The sequence below is a fragment of the Callospermophilus lateralis genome, chromosome 4, assembly GCF_048772815.1.
Source record: "Callospermophilus lateralis isolate mCalLat2 chromosome 4, mCalLat2.hap1, whole genome shotgun sequence".
NCBI lineage: Eukaryota > Metazoa > Chordata > Mammalia > Rodentia > Sciuridae > Callospermophilus > Callospermophilus lateralis.
Genome location: NC_135308.1, coordinates 123032889 through 123053213, shown reverse-complemented (window position 1 = coordinate 123053213; position 20325 = coordinate 123032889). Strand labels below are relative to the sequence as shown.

Genomic DNA, 20325 nt, shown 5'->3' with positions numbered 1-20325 from the left:
CCTACCCCATTGTAGTTAAACCAGAAAACTCTTTTCTTTTGTACATCTTCATGGAAATTAAAATGACTGCAGAAATCATCTGTGCCTGATGAATGCATCCTAGCTTGCTTTGAGAAGAAAAAATAAGCAGGTTTCAGTGTCAGGACTTTTAAGTCTTGGGAAGGTCTGGAGAATTGGGGGTGGGGGGGGTTGAAATGATTTTAAAAGTCTTTAAACAACATAGCTCCTTTGGCGTAGTTTAGTATTTCTTAGGCAATGATGAGATCAAGTACTACCATACCTGGGTATGAGGCAGACATGGTGTGACATACATATGGGCAAGATATGTTATCACGTTTGCTCCTCCTTCAGAACTGGGGTGGCAGACAGTCCCATTTTAAAAAAGAAGTTTGAGGCACAGAGAAGTGATATAATTTGTATCTTTGTGCCTAACCTGAACACAGGGTTAGAAAGTAACAAAACTGGCAACCAAACCCAGATGTGCTAAACTTTAAGTTCAGATTCTTTCTACCCTAGGCACCACACCACCTACTGCTGCTGGAACTCAGAAAACAATACTTCACATTTGCATTTTGAACTTCCCAACTTATGTGACGCCTGTGCTTATGCACATCAATAAATGTGCATGTTCTATCTCCTGTTCATCCATCTGTAGCCAGTTTATTTCAGCAGACTCAGATCCTGAACTTCAGAGGGAAAGTTTGAACCTCTCTACAATGCCCATCAGATATCCTGAATAGCGTCTTCAGCAAGCTCTGGTGAGTGCTGGGAGATACCAGCTGTTGACTGTGGTTCTACTGTGAGGACAAAAGAGACCCGGTACAGAGCAGGTGTGCTCAGCACTTGCTCAGCACTCAGAGAAGGACCAAAGCAGCACTAGTTTTATGAGTTTCCAAATAAATAAAATAGATTTGTTTTGTTTTGATTTCAATCTGCAGTTAGATGATGACTCTCTGAGGCCCCTAGGACACAGTTATAAATGACAAAGAAAGATTTGAGTTGCAAAAATATCCAACTATTCCAGATTGCAAATAGATCTGTTTCTAAACATAGTGGGCAAAGTAGAGCCCATTTTTTAAAATTCCAAATAACTATGGTGTTCTCATCATAGCATAAATAGATGACAAATACCTCATAAGGACAACAACAAATAACATAAGTGAAATATACTCAAAGGGATAGAGCAAAACAGTCTTGGCCACAAAATTAAATGTTCTCGGAAGAGAATTAGTCAGAGGGAAGTGTGACCTTGGAACATCCAGGCAGAAAAAGATCAAGGCAAAACAGTGAAAAAGAAGTTAAGTTCTAAGGGGTTAAAGAGTTAGAGTATTCCTTGCAAGATGCTACCACTTTTCTATATGCACAGCAGATATAAAAGTGAAAGTAATGAGTTGGAAGAGATATTATTAACTTTTAATTAAGTTACTCTTAGAAATAACACATAAACTGATCATCCACCCAAACAGCTCAATTAAGAATGTATAAAAGTGCATTCCTTCCAATCCTTTGTCAGCTTTGTATCAAATGATCCAAACAGCTAAACCAGTTCAAAGACTCTACATGGATTAAAGAAGCCTGGGGCTTGTTTCCGTAGAGATACTAGAGTGGTCATTTTTAATGTCATCCTTGTTGAAAAAGAACTACAGGCATAAGCCTTTCAGTATCCAAAGTCTCCCTACTCACAGCCAGGTAGCTAAAGACAATAGAGACCAGGAAAATATTAATAAGCAATTCATAAACTAAGATTACCTTTATAATTGCACTTCTAACATGAATTATAGTTGATTATTAATTTAAGCTGAATCTGTTTCAAAACCACTCTCAGCATAAAAAGTACTGATTATACCTGGACATTCAAACATGCTTGATTCATGGCCCCAACCAATGCAAACTCATTTAGTTGAAACAAACACTGTTTGATAAAATTATCTGTTTGATACAAACAGAACTCTGTTTTATTAATTTCCTGACAATTCTTTCCTGAAAAAAAAAAAAATTTAGCTCATGATCAGTTCTCTACAAACAATGAATCTACCCTTTCAAAAAAACATTCTATACTTCTATCTCCTAAACTGTGCCCTCTTGGAATATTAATAGCTTAGGATGCTGGTATGTGTTCCATAAAGAGACTGCCACCACAAAACACATTTTCTTAATTCTCAAGTTCATTTTGTCACATTTTAACATTTCCAAAATGAAGCTTCATTTTACACTGTCAAACTATTTTACCAGCTTAATCTTTTACCCCCAAACAAACATCATCCACAAAAAGTCACTATTAACAGTATGCTTTACATCCAGTGGCATCTCAGAATGAAGGAAATGTGGTAACTTTGGAAAAAAATAATTTTTATCATTTTTGGAGAATCACTCTGCATATTATTTTATTAAAGATTCTAAAAAGTCCCAAACATTATAAAGCTGTGGTTTCACCTAGTGTTTCCCAAATATATTTGCTCATGGATTCCTTCTTTCACAGAATTCATAATAACATTTCACAAAGCTAGCATCCTGAGAACGTGTCCTGGGAAAGACTGCTTAATCCTTCATTACCCTTGGCCAAGACTCTCTTCTCATAAGCATTATCAAGACCAGTAACAGAACCCCTTCCATCAGACAGGGAAGGTAAACACGTTTCAGGGTCAACAACTCCATAGGGGAAAATTCCAACTGGGCCAGACCCTGATTTATTCTGCTTGGTAAACATCTGCAGTGTGTTCATACTGACTGCTCTCTCCTACAGATGATGCACATCTTTGTTGCAAATGCCTTTGCAATGTGAGGAATGAATAGACTGAATTGAAGCCATCTGCATTATAGGATGAGATGCACAATTTGGTGAAAGATGTTCCTTTACATATCCTCACATTTGGGGAAAGGAAAATCAATGTATTTCCAGGACTAGTTCCTAAGTCCACTTGATTAGTAAATTTGTACATTCCTGTACAACTGAATAACTTCTCTTAGCAAATGAAAGAAGAATATGAGACAGATACAAAACAGAACCAGTAATCTGACCCGTATGAATACAAGGATCCATTTTCAGGCCTTGAACAAATAAGTCATACATGAACTCACTTTATACTGCACATATTTATCTTATGATACTCATTAACATAGTTTTTAGAAAAACTATTCAAGATATGAAAATGAGGCTGAAAGATTACTCAGTGCCTTTTGAAAGACATACTTAAGCATTGTCCAACAGGCCCACCTATTAGATAGCACCTGCTTCTCCTGCCACCAAAGCATGGACCTCAGACAAGCAGCATCAGCATCCTGGGTTTCAGCCCCTGACACAGACCAACCCAATTAGAATCTGCATTTTTAACAAAACCCCTGGGTTATTCTATACACATCGCAGTTTGAAAAGCACTGATCTACAGGATATAATTTTGGTCTGACCTTCTATTTGCTATACAGACCACATGCTATAAAGTTATATGTTAACTTGAGAAGATTGAAAAATTGCAAATTATTTTTGTCCACTAGACATGCAAATGATTTCTGCCTTGTAGAAAAGATAGCCTCAAGGTTAACATATTATGGCCTACAGGAACATAAACCATTTTGTATCTAATTCCAGGATTCTTCCTTCTAGTAACTACTTCCAATTCTTCTTTAAGCAAGATTTACCATCTTACTTTTCCTTTATTCATTAATTAAATAAATCTTTGACACAAACGAAAAAGATATATGAGAGTCATATGCATACCTGTTTAAAGTTACTAAAATCAAGTCACCTTTCAACTACACCTTTACTTTTCACCCTAATAACTAACTATCTTTTCTTGCGGGGTGTGGGGGAACCATCATCTAGCAAACAGTAATTGAGAATGCACAAATTGACACAAAGAAGGATCTAGCATTGGCTTGTCCCTCAAGCATGGTATATTCCAAATGTAAAATTCAACTTCCGAGAGAAGGGCTGGTAAATGAGATTATGTAGTCATGTTTCTTCTCACAGCCATGAGTTGTAGCCAAAGAACCTTTCATTTTGTTTTAATTTTTGCATCTGAAGACCTTAAGGCATAATATATATTTCCTAGTTCTCCAAAGGTCCTAAATGCCTTATTATTATCTTATATCAGGTGTTTCACACATGTTTGCTACCTACCTAGACGCTAAAGCCATTTAAGTTTACGGCACTAATGTACACACTCATCTATTAAATCCACTTTAGCCAGCACTACAATAGAAATGGCTGGTCTCAAAATTATAACATACTCTAAGCAACCTTTATTGGGAATATTTTTGCATATCTATCCTGCACAGACCTTGGACAGCTTCGATGAGTCTGAAAAGAATACAGCTGCCAAATCCTGTGGCCTTATTCATTATCCACCAGAGGGCAAATTATTTACACATATAACAATGTATTTGAAATACACTTTGCAAGCATCATCATCAATTTCTTCAGATACAAAAGAGTTTCATTTATTTGGTTCTCAGGGCATAGAAATCATTGCCCAAATAAAACAGTGGAGATAGCTTCATTCTCAAAACTGAGTATTATTAAAATGTCAAAATAAACATCATAGAAATACAGCAAGGAGACACAGTGGCTACAGGCAAGGTAGCCTGGTCCCTCTGAAAATCAGACCCAGAGGTCGAAAAGCAGGTTTGGACAAAACCAAGTTGGAGGTACCAATTAGTCTTAATGGAAGTTATTTTCTACCTTACACAGATTTGCTGACAGTACATCAAAGAAAGGTATTAAGTGTCTGCTTTCACTAGGCAGGACTCTCTTTTTCATCAGTGCTTAAACTCACTAAACAAGGAAAAATGGGTACTACATAAACAGAATCATTAATAATATAAAATTCACCTTGAGTAAAAAAATAATACAGGCTGTCTCATTGTTTTGCAGAAACAGTGATTTCTGTAGCTTTTTTCTGGTCCTCTCTGCAGACTTTTCTACTTTGGTGCTTCTCATCTCTATTTCCCTCTAGTGCTTCTGCAGGGGGCTTAATGCAAACAACTCAGGAAATCAACCAAGTACCTCCATTTCTTATCTGGCCTAACCAGCCACCACTCCTCCAGCCACCACTCCTCCCACCATAGTACTTTCTACCCCTCCAGAAAGGCCTGAACTCAATCTCTTAGTCTTTGCAAGTGAGTCATTAAACCTACCTTCTATATGGCTTGCGGAATCATTAATATGCACGTTATCCAACAAGCTATTCATTCCAGGGTTTACTTTGAAATTGCCTGGTTGGAATCTATGTTTTCTTTCAAGACATTCTTCTGGCCATTTTCTACTCACTTTGTTTTAAACTGAGGGATGGGATGGAATTCTAGAAGTCAATAACAATTTTAGTATCATTTCAGAAAAAGTCATCCTAGCCTGGTCATACTGTGAGTCTGTCCTCCTCCATACCCTCTATTTCACACAGAAAATACTTTCCCTTTGGCCTGCCAAACACTATTCAAAGTAAACAGCCATTCTACAAAATTGGAAAGAATTGGAACTGAAAGGTTTGTGAGAAATGAAAGTCAGAGGGGAGTTGTGGCAGGGGCTCAGACAATACCAAGAAAATGAGAAAATCAGGTCAAACGAGGGAGAAACACAAACACACCCAAATCCTCCATTGTGTTTAGAAGAGACTCATAATTTTCTGCATTGAAGTGTTTTACAAGTTCATAGTCTGCTTTTTTATTTTGTTTTGTTTTTTATTGATGAGTATTTCATTTTATTATTATGTTAACATATTAATTGTCCAAACTAATATGTTTTACTATGACATTTTCTATATATGCATATATCAAGCTTTGTTCATGACTCTCCCCTCCCTTTTCATATTCTTCCTCCCTTCTGTTTTCTCCAGCTAACCCAATTTGTACTTTTTCTTCTTTTCTTTTCAATCTTTACATATGAGAAACAACATGGGATATGTCTTTCTGTGTCTGACTTATTTCATTTAATATGATATTTTCCAGTTCCATTCATTTTCCTGCAAATGGCAAAATTTCATCTTTCTTTATAGCTGAATAATACTCCAATGTGTACATATATCATATTTTCTTTACCATTCACCTGTTGATGGACACCTAGACTGATTTCATGTCTTGGCTATTATGAATAGTGCCACAATGAAGATGGGCGTGCAGGTATCTTTTTGTATGGAATTTCATTTCCTTTGGATGTATACCATTTCATTTCCAAAAGCAGTATACTTAGATCATATGGTAGTTCTATTTTTAGGTTTTTGAGAAATATTCATATTCTTTTTTTATAGTGCCCATACTAATTTACATTCCCACCAGCAATATATAAGAGTTTCTTTTCACATCCTTGCTAGCCTTTGTTAAATTTGGGGGTTTTGATAATAGCTATTTTAACTAAAGACATTTTAACATGTTTGTTGGCCATTTGTATTTCTTCTTTTGAGAAGTGTCTGTTCAGATTATTACCTTTTGAATGGATTACTTGCTCTTTTGTTAGGTTTTTTGAGTTATTTTATTTTATATTCTGATTATATTCTCTGTCAGATGAATAGCAGGCAAACATTTTCTCCCATTCTGTAGGGTGTCTCTTCACTCTATTGATTACTTCCTTTGCTGTGCAGAAGCTTCATAGTTTGATGTCATTCCATTTATTGTTAATTCTCGATTTGGTTTCCTGGGCTACTATAGTCCCTATCCAGGAAATTACTGCCTGCGTCAATATCTTGAAGTATTTCCCCAATGTTTTCTTCTCATACTTTCAAGGTTTCAGATCTTAGGTTAAGGTCTTCAAAATATGTTGAGTTGATTTCTGAATAGTGTGAGAGATATGGGTCTAGTTCAATCTTCTACAAGTGAATATCCAGTTTTTCCAGCACCATTTGTTAAAAAGGTTGTCCTTTCTCCAAAGTGTGTTTTTGGCACCTTTGCTAAGAATCCGCTAGTTGAGGCTATATGGATCTATTTCTGGGTGTTCTGTTCCATTGGTCTGCAGGTCTAACTTTAGGTCAATACCATGCTGTATTTTTTTAAATTTTTTTTTATTGGTTGTTCAAAACATTACAAAGCTCTTGACGTATCGTATTTCATACATTAGATTCAAGTGGGTTATGAACTCCCATTTTTACCCCAAATACAGATTGCAGAATCACATCGGTTACACATCCACATTTTTACATAATGCCATATTAGTAACTGTTGTATTCTGCTACCTTTCCTATCCTCTACTATCCCCCCTCCCCTCCCCTCCCATCTTCTCTCTCTACCCCATCTACTGTAATTAATTTCTCTCCTTGTTTTTTCCCATTCCCCTCACAGCCTCTTATATTTAATTTTGCATAACAAAATGTTTATAATTTGTATAAACAAAATTTGCCATGCTGTATTTTTTACTGTGGCTCTATAGGTTTTGAAATCAGATATGGTGATGCCTCTAGCATTGCTCTTTTTGCTCAGGATTGCTTCAGCTACTCAAAGTTTTTTGTGTTTCCATATGAATTTTAGGGTTGTTTTTTCTAGTTTGTTTCACTTTTATTTCTTTCTCTTACCTGATTGCTCTGGATAATATTTTCAAGTACTGTATCAACTAAGAGAGGTCAGAGTGGACACCCTTGTCTTATTTCTAATTTTAGATAAAATATTTTCAATTTTTCCCTATTCAATATGATGTTTGTTGTAGGTTTGTCATATATAACCTTTATTATGTTGAGGTATGATTTTTCAATACCCAATTTATTCAGGGTTTTGATCATAAAAGGATGTTGAATTCTATCAAATGCTTTTTTTTTACATCTAGTGAAATGATCCTGTGATTTCTATTCTTAACTGTATTTATGTGCTGTATTGCATTTATTGATTTGCAAGGGTTGAACCATCCTTGCAGCCCTGGAAGGAAATTAACCAATGAAAGTGTTCCTCCCCTTTCTATCTTATTGAATAATTTGAGAGCACTGGTGTTAGTTTTCCCTTAAAGGTCTAATAAAATTCAGCAGTGAAGTCATCTCATTTTGGCTTTTCTGTTAAGAGACTTTATTCTTGCTTCAATCTCAGTACTTATAATTGATCTATTTAGGTTTTTTAATAACCTCTTGGTTCAATTTGGTAGGTCACAGGAATTTTTCCATTTCTCCTAGAATTTCCAATTTATTGGCATAGAGTTCTTCAAAATATTCCCTAATATCTTTTGAATTTCAGTGGTATCCAATATAAACATTTCTCCTTTTTTCATATCTAATTTTATTTATTTGGGTTTCTCTTTCTTTTGATTAGTTTAGCTAAAGGTTTGTCAGTTTTATTTACCTTTGTAAATTCTAAGCTCTTAGCTTCACTGTATTATTCTTTTAGTCTCCATTTCATTTATTTCTGCTCTGATATTTATATTTCTTTTCTTCTGATTTTGAGTTTGGTTTGTTCTTATTTTTCTAAGACTTAAAATGCATCGTTGAGTTATTTATTTGGGATATTTTTATAGGTAATTATTACTAAAAATTTTCCTCTTAGTAGCACATTTGCTGTTTTCCACAGGTTTTGGTATGTTGAGTTTCCATTTTTGTTTGGTTAAAGAAATTTTTTTAATTTCCCCTCTGATCTCATTCAAAAGTGTGTTGTTCAATCTCCACGTGTTTATATAATTTCTATAGTTTCTCTTACTGTTGATTTCTAATTTCTTTTTTTTTTTTTTTTTTTTGGTACTGGGAATTGAACCCAGGGACACTCAACCACTGAGCCACATCCTCAGCCCCTTTTTGCATTTTATTAGAGACAGGGTCTCTCTGACTTGCTTAGGGCCTTGCTAAATTGCTGAGGCTGGCTTTGAATTTGTGATCCTCCTGCCTCAGCCTCCCAAGCTGCTGGGATTACAGGCATGCACCACCACACCTGGCTTGATTTCTAATTTCATTCCATTACAATCAGATAAGATGCAAGAAATTATTTCAGTTCTTTTTTTTAATTTCTTAAGACTTGCTTTTCAGCCTAACATACGATCTAGTTTGGAAAAATTTCCATGTGCTGATGAAAAGAATGTGTATTCTGCAGCTATTGAATGGAATATTCTGTAGATATCTATTAAGCCTATTTGATCAATAGTCTAGGTTCACTCTAATGGTTTCAGGGGGGTGTTTTGTTTTGTTTTTTGGTTTTTGTTTGTTTGTTTTGGTACCAGGGGTTGAACCCAGGAACACTTAACCAATGAGCTACATCCCTCGCCCATTTTATTTTTTATTTTGGGACAGGATCTCCCTAAATTGCATAGGGCCTCCCTAACTTGCTGAGGCTGGCTTTGAACTTGTGATCCTCCTGCCTCAGCCTCCCAAAAAAACAAAAACCATTTGGATTATAGGTATGCACCACCATTCCTTGCTCTAATATTTCTTTGTTAACTTTTTGTCTGGATAATCTGTCTATTGTTGAGAACAAGGTATTGAAGTCACCCATTATTATTGTATTGGCATATTGAAGTCACCTTTTATGTTTAGTGGCATTTGTTTTATGAAATCAGGTGCTCCAATGTTCTGTACATATACATTTATAATGGTTATATCTTCTTGATGTATTGTTCCCTTGATCGGTAGTATACTGACCTTCTTTGTCTCTTCTGAATAATTTTGTCTTAAAGCCTATTTTGTTGAATATGAATACAGCTACTTCTGCTTGCTTTAGGATTCTTTTTGCTTACAATATCTTTTCCTTCCTTCCACTTACAGCCTGTCTATGTCTTTGCAAATGTGCTGAGCCTCTTGTATGCAGCATATTAATGGGCCTTGCTTTTAATCCATTCAGCCAGTCTGTGTCTTTTAGTTGGTGAACTAAGACAATATACATTCAGAGTTACTGTTAAAAGATACTGGTTGTTTTGAATATCAATGTTCATATTTTCATCTTCTATTTGCTTTAGAAGTTTGATGGTTTACTCTATTGATAATGTCTGGGATTCTTTCCTATTTCTCATTTGCATGTCTACCCTTTTGGTGGGATTTATGATTTGACATGCTCATGTGTTTCTCTTCCTCTGCTGGTTGTAGAGCTCCCTTAAGCATCTTCTGTAACATGGATCTAATAGTCATGAATTCTAAAGTTTATGTTTATCTTGGAAGGTCTTTATTTCTCCTTCAATTCTACACGACCTTGCTAGGTATGGTAATTGTGGTTGGCAGGAATTTCCTTCCAGAACATGAAATACCTTATTCCATGTCCTTCTAGACTTAAGAGTTTTTGCTGATAAATCTGCTGTCAATTTAATGGGGTTGCCTTTAAATGTGCTTCTCTCTTGTAGATTTTAGTATTTTTTTTTGTCCTGTACTTTTGGCAATTTAATTATAATATGCCATAAAAAATTTCTGTTCTTATTATGTCTATTTGGTGCTCTAAATATCTCCTATCCCTAGATGTCCATGTCTTCCTAAAACTCTGGGAAATAGTCTGCTGTTATTTCACTAACTAGGTCATCTCTGCTCTCAGTAGGTACTCCTTCCCCCTCCAATATGATAATTGTATAAATGTTTGCTCTTTTATTGATGTCCCAGAGATCTTGTATGTTCTCTTCATCCTTTCTTATTTTTTCCTTATTGCTGTTTGGCAGATTCATCTTCAAACTTCAATACTTTCCTCTCTTTGATCTTGTCTGTTGTTGAGGCTTTCAACTGAAGTTGAGGTTGAGTTCTTTTTTTTAATTTCCATATCTTTACGAAAGTGTTCACTCATATTTTTGTATTGCCTTTCTCAATTCATTCAACTGTTTATTTGCATTTTCTTGGATTTCAATGAGCTTTCTTAAAATCATCATTTTGAATTATTTGTCCAGCATTTCATGCAACTTGAGGTCTTTGGAATTTCTTATTATGGAGTTTCAAACCTTAGGAGTGGCACATTATTTTGTTTTTTCATATTTCTTGTGTTTCTGTGTTGGAATTTCTGCATCTATGGAGATGGAGATCTCTTCTGCTTTTTTTTGTGGTGGCCTTCACAATATGTGGCTTCTTTTGACAGTGTGACTTGAAGATTAGTTTATTTCTAATTGGATTCCATAGTATACTCTCTAGTTTCTTTGATTACAATTCATAAACTTGGACACAGAGCATTTTGTATTGGAGTAAGAAATGTTAACTATCTCTACAAAGCTTATAAGGGTAGTGACACTCTGGTATTTCAGGCAGATGTGCTGTAGGCAACAGATTATGTGGAATGCACCCTCTGTGGTTACTCCTATTATGAGAGTAGGACCCCACATCAGAAGTTGGGGACTTTCACAGACACTGTTGATAGTGGCTTTATTCCTTGAAAACAATTCTGATGCTGGTTTCTCCAATTATGTTCAAAGTCCTGAAGCTCTTGTTCTCTAATTGGAGATTGCCACAGATCCAGGGGCTTCACAAGGAGAGAGAGAGACATGAGAATCACAGCTCCCCCTCTATGGATTCACCTTCAGTCTTATCAGCCCTATGCAATCTGACAAGGCATGGTTGTAATCAGTGTTGAGGGCTTCCCTTGATGTAATATCAACTGTTGTATTCTTCCAATCTGCCAATACTGTGAGAATGTCTGCCCAAGAGCTGGATCTCAGCCTCTCCTACCTTTCCCCACCTGGAAACAGGTTGACAAATTGGAACTTAGGTCTCCCTTTTCTTTAAATAGAATTGTCCATCAGGCTTCTGATGAAACTGGGTTGTGGCTGGAGGTGAGTTTAATTCCTCCTAGCAGGAGTATGGCAGGGGTTGGGGGCGATGAAGGGTCAAAACTGCAGCTTGTTGTAATTCCTCTCAGTTCTTGTCAAATAAATTGGGAAGTTGGGATGGTATGTAGGCTGCATCCCATGTTTCTCAACAAACAGGTTAAGGCAGAATATTGACCACACCTAGGGCATATTCACTCTAGAGGCTGTCATTTTCTGTTTGTTTGGTTTTTGTTTTGTTTCTTCAGTACTAGTAATAGAACCTAAGGTCTCAAGCGCGCTAGGCAAGCACACTATGACTGAGCCACATTCCCAGCCACTCCATAGGGTTTTAATCTGCACACCCTGGGGTATGCCAAATGTCAGAGCTACAGTAAGCCCTTTTTATCCACAGGGTTTTAGTGGAATGTGGACTATGCCAGTCCTATATCTGCTCCAGAGGGTTTTAGTATTGTAACTGGGGGTGTTGTGAATGTCAAAGCCCTGCAAATCCCCAGAATGCCTCCAAGGGTAGAGGAAGCATTGAGTCACCAAATTGTGCTGGAGAGGAAAATCCAGGGACCAGGCAATCAACTAGCTTTGATCTCAGCACCCTCCAACCTGGCCCATGCAAAACCACACACAACTGTGTCACTCCACTTCTCAGAGGCCAGGATTACTGAACCACTATGCCCTCCACTCCCCTCCACATTGCAGCCTGAGTTCCCCACATTATAAATCTCTCAGCAGGTTTGTGTCAGAGACGTTCCTCCCACACCACCACTGTCTCCTGTGGCTGCCGCTGGCCCAAAGCAGAGGCATATCCACAGGGACCCTGAGATGTGATTATGCTGAGTTTTCTGCCCCCCGGAGTTTAGTCTCTGATAATAAGACCCTTCTCAAGATGGCTCCAGGCTATAGAGTTTGCTGAGAGATACCATGAATTTCTTCTCTAAAGCTGCCTTGCTGTGTAGACACTGGGTCACCTATTTACTCCATTTGTCTGCAGGGTGCAGCCCTGTGCACTGCACTGTCTGTTTTTCTTTCACCTTAGTCCCTTAGAAGGGAAAGTCCCGGTCCCCTGACAGAGATGCCAGATGCTGGGGTATTTTGTTTCTTTTGCTTGTTTCTCCCTTGTCTTTGGACTTCACCAAGTTCCATTTTCTGTGCTGTCAATCTCCAGTGCTCACCCACAAACAATCACCTCTACAAGGAGTTACACACTTGTCATATGGTTTCCATCCAGAGGCTGAGCAAACTAGTGTTATTTATCTCTATTCTGCCATCTAGAGCCTTATTCTGTAGATTTGTTTTGTTTGTTTGCCAAAGCCACTGCAAGATAGCAAGCAGTTGACACCCGATCCTCCCTCATCTGTCACGGGTCTATTCCTATTTCCTGCAAGGATACAGATGCTCCCCAGCACCTTCAGAAAGGAACACAGTCCTACCAAACCTGAGGGATGTCATCTTCTCTCTGAAACAGACCCTCTTCTCCCCTTTGCCTTCTTCTCCACTTAGCTGACTTCTTCTCCCCTCGTGAGACACAGCATAAACTTTCTCTTTGAAAACACTTAGTTTTATCTATGTAGGTAATGAGTTTCAAAAATGAGGAGGACCATGTTATCTTCTTTTCTAATAAGTTTTAATAACAGAATTAAGTAATCCTCATTTGATGGAGAATATAAAGAAACAATAAAATTGCTTTCTTGTCACTGCTTTTAAAAAGGAACATAAGCACTCACTAGGATCCATCCACGAACTCTACCTCAGTCCTCTCCTTCTCTGGATACACACACACATAAAGGGGGGGGGGAGAGAGAGAGAGAGAGAGAGAGAGAACACCAACAGAGCCTGGCAGAGTTGAATTCCAGTTTGTTCAGAGTCAGACAAATAAGCAATATGCTCATCTCTGACTAAGGTATATTCACTCTAAAGGGTGTTATTTTCAAGATGTAGAGGGTTAAAGCTGAAACCAGAAGATTTCAAGGGAAATTTAAAAGGTACCAAAAAGCTTCTAAACATAAAGTTTAAATCCAGAACCAAGGTTTAAGAAGTAAATAACAGGATGCATAGGTCATTTTAAATTTTGTCCACAAATACTTTGACACTTTTTTAACTACATGACAGAATCTCATTCCTCACTCCTTGAGTGTGGGCTGTAATGAGTCACCCCTCTAATGAACAGAATATGGCCAATAGGACTAGCATTTGATCAAGTCAAGAAAGATATTACAGATTATTTCTCCTTTTCCTTCTTCTTTCTCTCCTGCCACCCTCATATTGCTTGCTGTGGAAGAAGGCAGGGACTCAAGTAGCATATGGAGAAGCCCATGTGGTGAGGAGCTGAGGCCTCCCCCAATATCGGCTTCAGGGAGCCGTCTTGGAAGCAGATTCCCAAACCATCAGATACTACAGATAGCCAACATCTTGACCACCACTTCATGAGCCAAAACCATTCAGCTAAGCTACTCTCAAATTCCTAATCATAGAAATTATGAGATAATGCATATAATGTTATTTTAAGTCATTAAAAGATATAATTCCTAAAGCAGAGGTCATAAGTTGGAAGTCAAGATCCTGATTCAGTATGCAAATATATTCTTTAGATCACTATGGTATTTTTTTTCTTAGCCAAAATTTTTAAATCCTTAAATTTAATCTAGAGTGCCAGTCTCTCAAAATTTGGCAACACAAAGCCTGACATGCATTCTGAAAACCATCAATGAGAGCTGAGAACCAGTTTTCAGCTATACAGGGGGACATGCTTCCCCCAGTTCACCTCAGTCCCCACTGACCCCTACGTATTTCCATGTGGACACCAAGGGTTATTACCATTTAGATGTATTCACTGTTGTTTCTCTTTTAAGACAGAAATATTCATAGTTCCTGTATCTTCATCAGCAGTAGGAAGCAGAAGATATACTGAAAGTATTGTGTATTTTAAGAACTCTAGGAGAAAATTTATTTCTTGGGGGGAAATAAAGAATATCTATGCTATTGATGTGTATCTGCACCAAATACATACAATCTAAGATTCCCTTTAACTTCCTCTGGTAGCTTTGCTCATCTAGGCTATCTGGTCTGTGTAGGTAAAGGAGTTGGCTAATCTCTCCCCTCTACCGGGCTCTTTGAAATAGGGTTAAGGACAATATATGAACTTTCTTCTCTAGCTCTTCAACAGCTTAAATATTTCAGCCAACATCAACCCTTTCTTCCTATATTGCTTGTATTGAGAATAACCTTGCTGATATCATAGTATCTATTAAATCATTTTTTAGTTTTGTACTTAGAATAATTGTTGAGCTTGAGTTTCTTATTGCTGATTCAAATCATGTCTGATCATAGCCATATCAACTAGTCAAAGATAATACCAGGTACAATTCCTACTTATCATAAATGAATACCTTTTGCTACTACTCATATTTCCATGGGATTAAACAAAGTATAGCACATAGGCCAAATCTGGCCCACTACCAGCTTTTGTAAATAAAGTTTTATTGGAGCACAGCCACACTTATTCATCTACGTATTATCTGTGGTACTTTTGTACCACAGTGACTCAGCTGAGTAATGTGAGAGAGACTAAATGACTTGCAAACCTAAAATATTTTCTCTCTAGCTCTTTGTATATAGCCAACTGCTGAACAAAAATATTTTAGTGGTCAATAAACTAAGAATTCACTATTCTTTCAAAGAACATAAGTTAGGAAGGATAAAACCATGCTCCATTCAGGAAAATCTGCATATAATTCATAATCAATGACTCTGAAGCTTCTTTCATCTTACAAGTAGACAGAGACAGATTTTTAAGTTGAAAATTAACTCACCGTGGCTAGTTTCTGAACATCTTCATCTGATGCTCCCAAAGATGCCAGACCTATCTCTTGTGAAAATTGAGCAAACTTAGGATCTGCAAGTAGTGGGACATGTCCCAAGAGTTCATGGCATGTGTCTCTGAGAATAAAAAACATTACAAAAACATGTTTAAACCACCACTGGTAAAAGAATAAAATCTGTAATATAATCTTGTTACTATAATTAATTACCACTAATCATACTTTAATACCTCTGAAATCCAGTAATATATTACTCTTAATGACATCTGAAGTCATATGATATACAATACTTTAAATAAAAGCCACCATTATTTTCCAGTGCTTACTATATGCTAAGCACATGATTTTTTGTTATCTACATTGCATCTTTTAATCCTCAAAACAACCTTAGAAAATTAAAGTAACTAATTAGTGCAAGATCCTAGTGATCAGGATAGACAAACTACAGCAACAGTCCAAATCTGGCACAGTGTCTATTTATATATTAGAACATAGACACACCCATTTGTATATATATACATTGTCTGTGGCTACTTTTGACTACAACTGCAGAAGTACTTGTAACTGAAATCACATAGCCTGCCAATCGTAAAATAACTACTCACTGACCCTTTACAAAAATTTTGCTGATTCCTATTATAGATAGTGTTAAAATAAATTAAATTTAAGTCTGAGAATACCCCCATGTTTGAGTCCCCTGTAATGAATGAACTTAGTACATAAACTAACAGAAAGTCTAGCTGAGAGGGTCACTCTTTTAACAAAAAGCTGAGTTTTAGTCAACTCTAACATTTCCACTTCCTTCCCACAGATGTCTGACTACCTTGCAGCCCTAGAATTCTTTGACCTACTGTGGTTCTAGAGTTCGCCCAATTCTGAAATCATGAATAAAAATCAATTAGGATTTTTAAACTAGTGATGGGGATGCAGCTCAGTGGTAGGGTGCTTGCCTAGAATGACTAAGACCCAGGGTTCACTCTCCAGCTCTGCAAAAAGAGAAAAAAAATAAGCTAAACTTATTGTGACTTTCTCTTTTAATTAGGAAGAAAGCCAAAACTGTAATTCAGCTTGTCATGATTTTTAAGTTCATGCTCTTAATCCTTAAATTTGTACGCATCCCTGCTATACTTTGCAAGGCACTGGGAAACCACAGAGGGTCATGTTGTCATTATCAAAGTGGCATTTCCTTAGGGAATTTGTCTCACTATAATATAAGCAACTGCCTTCAGAGAGCAGCTTAGGAGAATCTCCCAGTTCTCTAACTGGTAACTAAACTAGGTAATAATAAATAAATAAACACATCTCTCAGTTTCATCAGCTTCCATGTGGTGTTGGATACGTGGGCAAAGGAGAAAAATGTGTCACAGCAAAATAAGGCTGTTGCCTACCTGAGTCATTACCACAAAGAAGGAACTGTTCCCTCATCCCAAGCTGAAGTGGAATGAATTTTATTGTCACTCTGGCACGGATGGAATTAGTGCAACATTTCACTTTCTTGACAAAAAAAAATAATTAGCCAGGGAAGTAATTGAAAGAGGTTTTTTTTTTTATTTTATTTTATGTGTGTTCCTCTGAAGTGTATTACTTTAAAAGGTGCTACAGGACTAATGCCAGGTGCCACCACCATTATGACATAGATAAAGTCAGCTGGATGGTTGTATGGTTGAAGCAAGTAAATGGTGGCAAATGGCATGAGATTGATGGTCACATAAAACAGATGACATTACTCAGAAAATCATGTTCCCACAACTCAAACCACATCCCCAACATTGGCCAGACAGTTGGTAAACACATCAGTTTAAAGGGCAGCCAAGTGAGAATATGTGGACAGGACTTTGGAAGAAACTAGATTCATCTTCTGACAACTGTATGCCAATAGCCTTCCTATTTGCACAGAATCTGATTTTATAGTAAAGAATACACGGAAGTTATTCTCCAAGCACATTCCTTATAGCAGAGAATCAGATTTACTGGATTTTAGAGTAGAAAAGAATATATAAGTGTTATTCCAGACTCTATTTTATTTTATGAAATAAGAAAAAAAGAGAAGGAAAAAAGAAGAATATACTGAGTGGTTATTTACTGGATTCAGTACTAAATATTTTTATAACACATTATTAACTTAATCCTCACTTACAAGGAAGCTTTATTATACCCCCTTAGCCAATGGGGAACATAAAATTGAGTAAATTTAAGAATTTTGGGATAGAGGGAAGTACCAGGGATTGAACTCAGGGGCACTAAACCACTGAGCCACATCACCAGCCCTATTTTGTATTTTTATTTAGAGACAGGATCTCGCCGAGTTGCTTAGCACCTTGCTTTTGCTGAGGCTAGTTTTGAACATGAGATCCTCCTGCCTCAGCCTCCCAAGCCACTAAGATTACAGGCATATGCCACCATGCCTGGAAAATTTAAGAATCTTTACCAAGGTCATACTTTTTGTAAGAGACACAGAAAAGATTTATAATTAAAATTTTTCTGACTCCAAAGCTATGCTCTTTCTGCTCTCGTTTTAATTTGCAGATATGGCGTGAGTGAGAAAGGGGTATGGCTCAGGCTGTAGGGAGAGTTCAATCAAGTTGGATAGCACAGTAAAACTGTAATCAGTATGTCCTAAATCTCTCCCTGCCACTTAGTAGTTCTCAACCCTCCAAATCACTTGAGGAGCCAAATGGCTAAGCCCCACCTAAGACCAGTTCAATCAGGTTCTCTGAGATAGACTAGACATGAGTGTCAGTCTCTCTCGCTCTGTCTCTCTCTCTCTCTCTCTCTCTCTCTCTCTCTCTCTCTACTCCCCAAGTGATAAGAAGACATAGCCAGCTGGGCAGGATAGCCTCCTGAGGCTCAGGAGGCTGAGGCGGGAGGAACTCTAGTTCAAAGCCAGCTTCATCAAAAGCGAGGCACTAAACAACTCAGTGAGACCCTGACTCTAAATAAAATACAAAATAGGGCTGGGGATGTGGCTCAGTGGTCAAGTGCCCCTGAGTTCAATCCCTGGTACCCTAAAAAAAAGAAAGAAAGAAAGAAAGAAAATATAGCCAGGGATGGGACCCTTCTCATAACTGACACTGGGAACTATCCTAGCAGGTTTTAAACAACGAGTACTTAAAAGTAAAGCTGAATGTGATTATGTAATTTTGAGCTGCCTAAGTTTAGTTCCACTAAAATCACATCATGATAGTGGAGAATAAGGAAGGTGGTGACTGAAAGGTGAATAGGAAACTAATTACTCTTTCACACACATTTGATTTAGTTACATGTCTAACTCCTATGCTGGAAATAGACCCTATAAATTAACTCTTGTGATCAATTTTTTTGAGAGGCCATACAGCCTGCACCAATGTTGGAATTTGGATGAAATGGCCCACCATAAAAAATCTGACTATCCGCATTTTAACAAATGATGTAAATACTAAAGCATCCTGCTGATCCCAGAAGAAGATATGGCAACAATAATTCCAAGTTAGATCAGATATCAAATCCCAGGAAAATTCTGAAAGCAGTATTAAGTCATTGTGTGAATAAAAAAAAGGTGATCAAAAACTAAAATAACAATGATAGTGGATGCTTACTATGGGCCAGACCCTGCTATAGTGCTTAATAATGTAAGATGAGAATAGGGGAGGTCATGGCTACAGCAGCAGGGGACCCTTAGTACCATAGTAGACTTACTTTTTGAGCTTGTCAAATACTTCAAAAAGGCTGATGCAGAAGACAGTCCCCCATCTACCTATGCACTGATGGAGTCCTTAGTGGTAAAAGCAAAGAAAAAAAGTTGGCAGTTACACAGGTAAAATGAAATTACTAGAGGTCCAAAGACATTAAGGAGTCAATTCTCCATGGTAGAAAAGGAGTTATCACCTGAATTTTATATTAAGGTGTCATTATCAGAAACCTGTGACTCACTAGTCAACTTAGGAACCTTTAATAATATTACAATGACAAAGTAATCCAACTATACACAGGATAAAAGAAATTATAGATTTGGAATAAAAAAATCATACAATATAACAGAATAAGTTATATTGTTTCACTAAAAATGAAAGCCTGAAGCAAAATGTCTAACAGAATTATTAATGGAATATTAGGGATGCCCTTTGCTCTGTTGTAAGCAGAAATGATTGTGCTATATTTCACACATCTGTTTCTTCTCCATGCAGAGACCCTAGGAAAGAACTGTCCCCCTGATCCTGAACAAAGTATGGATTGAGTGTGTACGGTAACCTCACTTCTCATGGGGCCAAGGCTTTAAGTTCCTATATTTCAAGACCAGGAACAAGGTTCTTATCTTTTCTCAGTCTGGTAGAACATGATCTGAAATAAACACTATATTATTCTCTATTGCAATGTCTTTGGCTAAGGCATGCGGAGACAAAGGATACTGAAATGCCTGGAAACACTTTAACCAATGAACAAAGAAACAAATGTTTAAGAAAACAATTTATTAACTTTGCAAACTTACATTTTCTTTAGTTTCTTTGAGACATTAGCACTTAGAATCGGAGTTGGCCACCACTTTGGGGGAGCTAAGAGGTTCCAGGCTATGGGGGAGTCTGAGGGAGACCACACAACCTTCCCTCCAACCATGGCACTAATTAAGGTCTGTTGGGCTGACAATATGCTATTTCAACCTATTTTACAATGCAACCACATCCTGCAGGTAAAGTAGTTTAAGATCCCTGCATTGGTTGTATCAACCACAGCTGGACCCCTGACTATCTAATTAGGAACAGATTTCCAATGTTAGTCTACAGCTATTGCTTTATCTCACCAAATCTCTTTTAAAAGATTCAATTATTTGGTCATAATTGCACCTGTCAGCACATGCTGCCTCCAATCTGTGTGATGGCAAACTTTTCTCTGTTTAACTCCCATTCCTTTCATGCATTTCAC

The 20325-nt window shown here is 37.2% G+C and overlaps 1 protein-coding gene across 2 annotated transcripts in view; it reads right to left on the bottom strand.

Annotated features, from left to right (window-relative positions):
* The window catches only part of Tph2 (tryptophan hydroxylase 2), an 88881-nt gene that overhangs the window by 21919 nt on the left and 46637 nt on the right, over window positions 1–20325 (bottom strand). For both annotated transcript variants that reach the window (XM_076853119.1, XM_076853120.1), the window contains exon 8: window positions 15421–15547. In XM_076853119.1, coding sequence (XP_076709234.1) covers window positions 15421–15547 — 127 coding nt within the window. The remainder of the gene's footprint in view (window positions 1–15420; window positions 15548–20325) is intronic.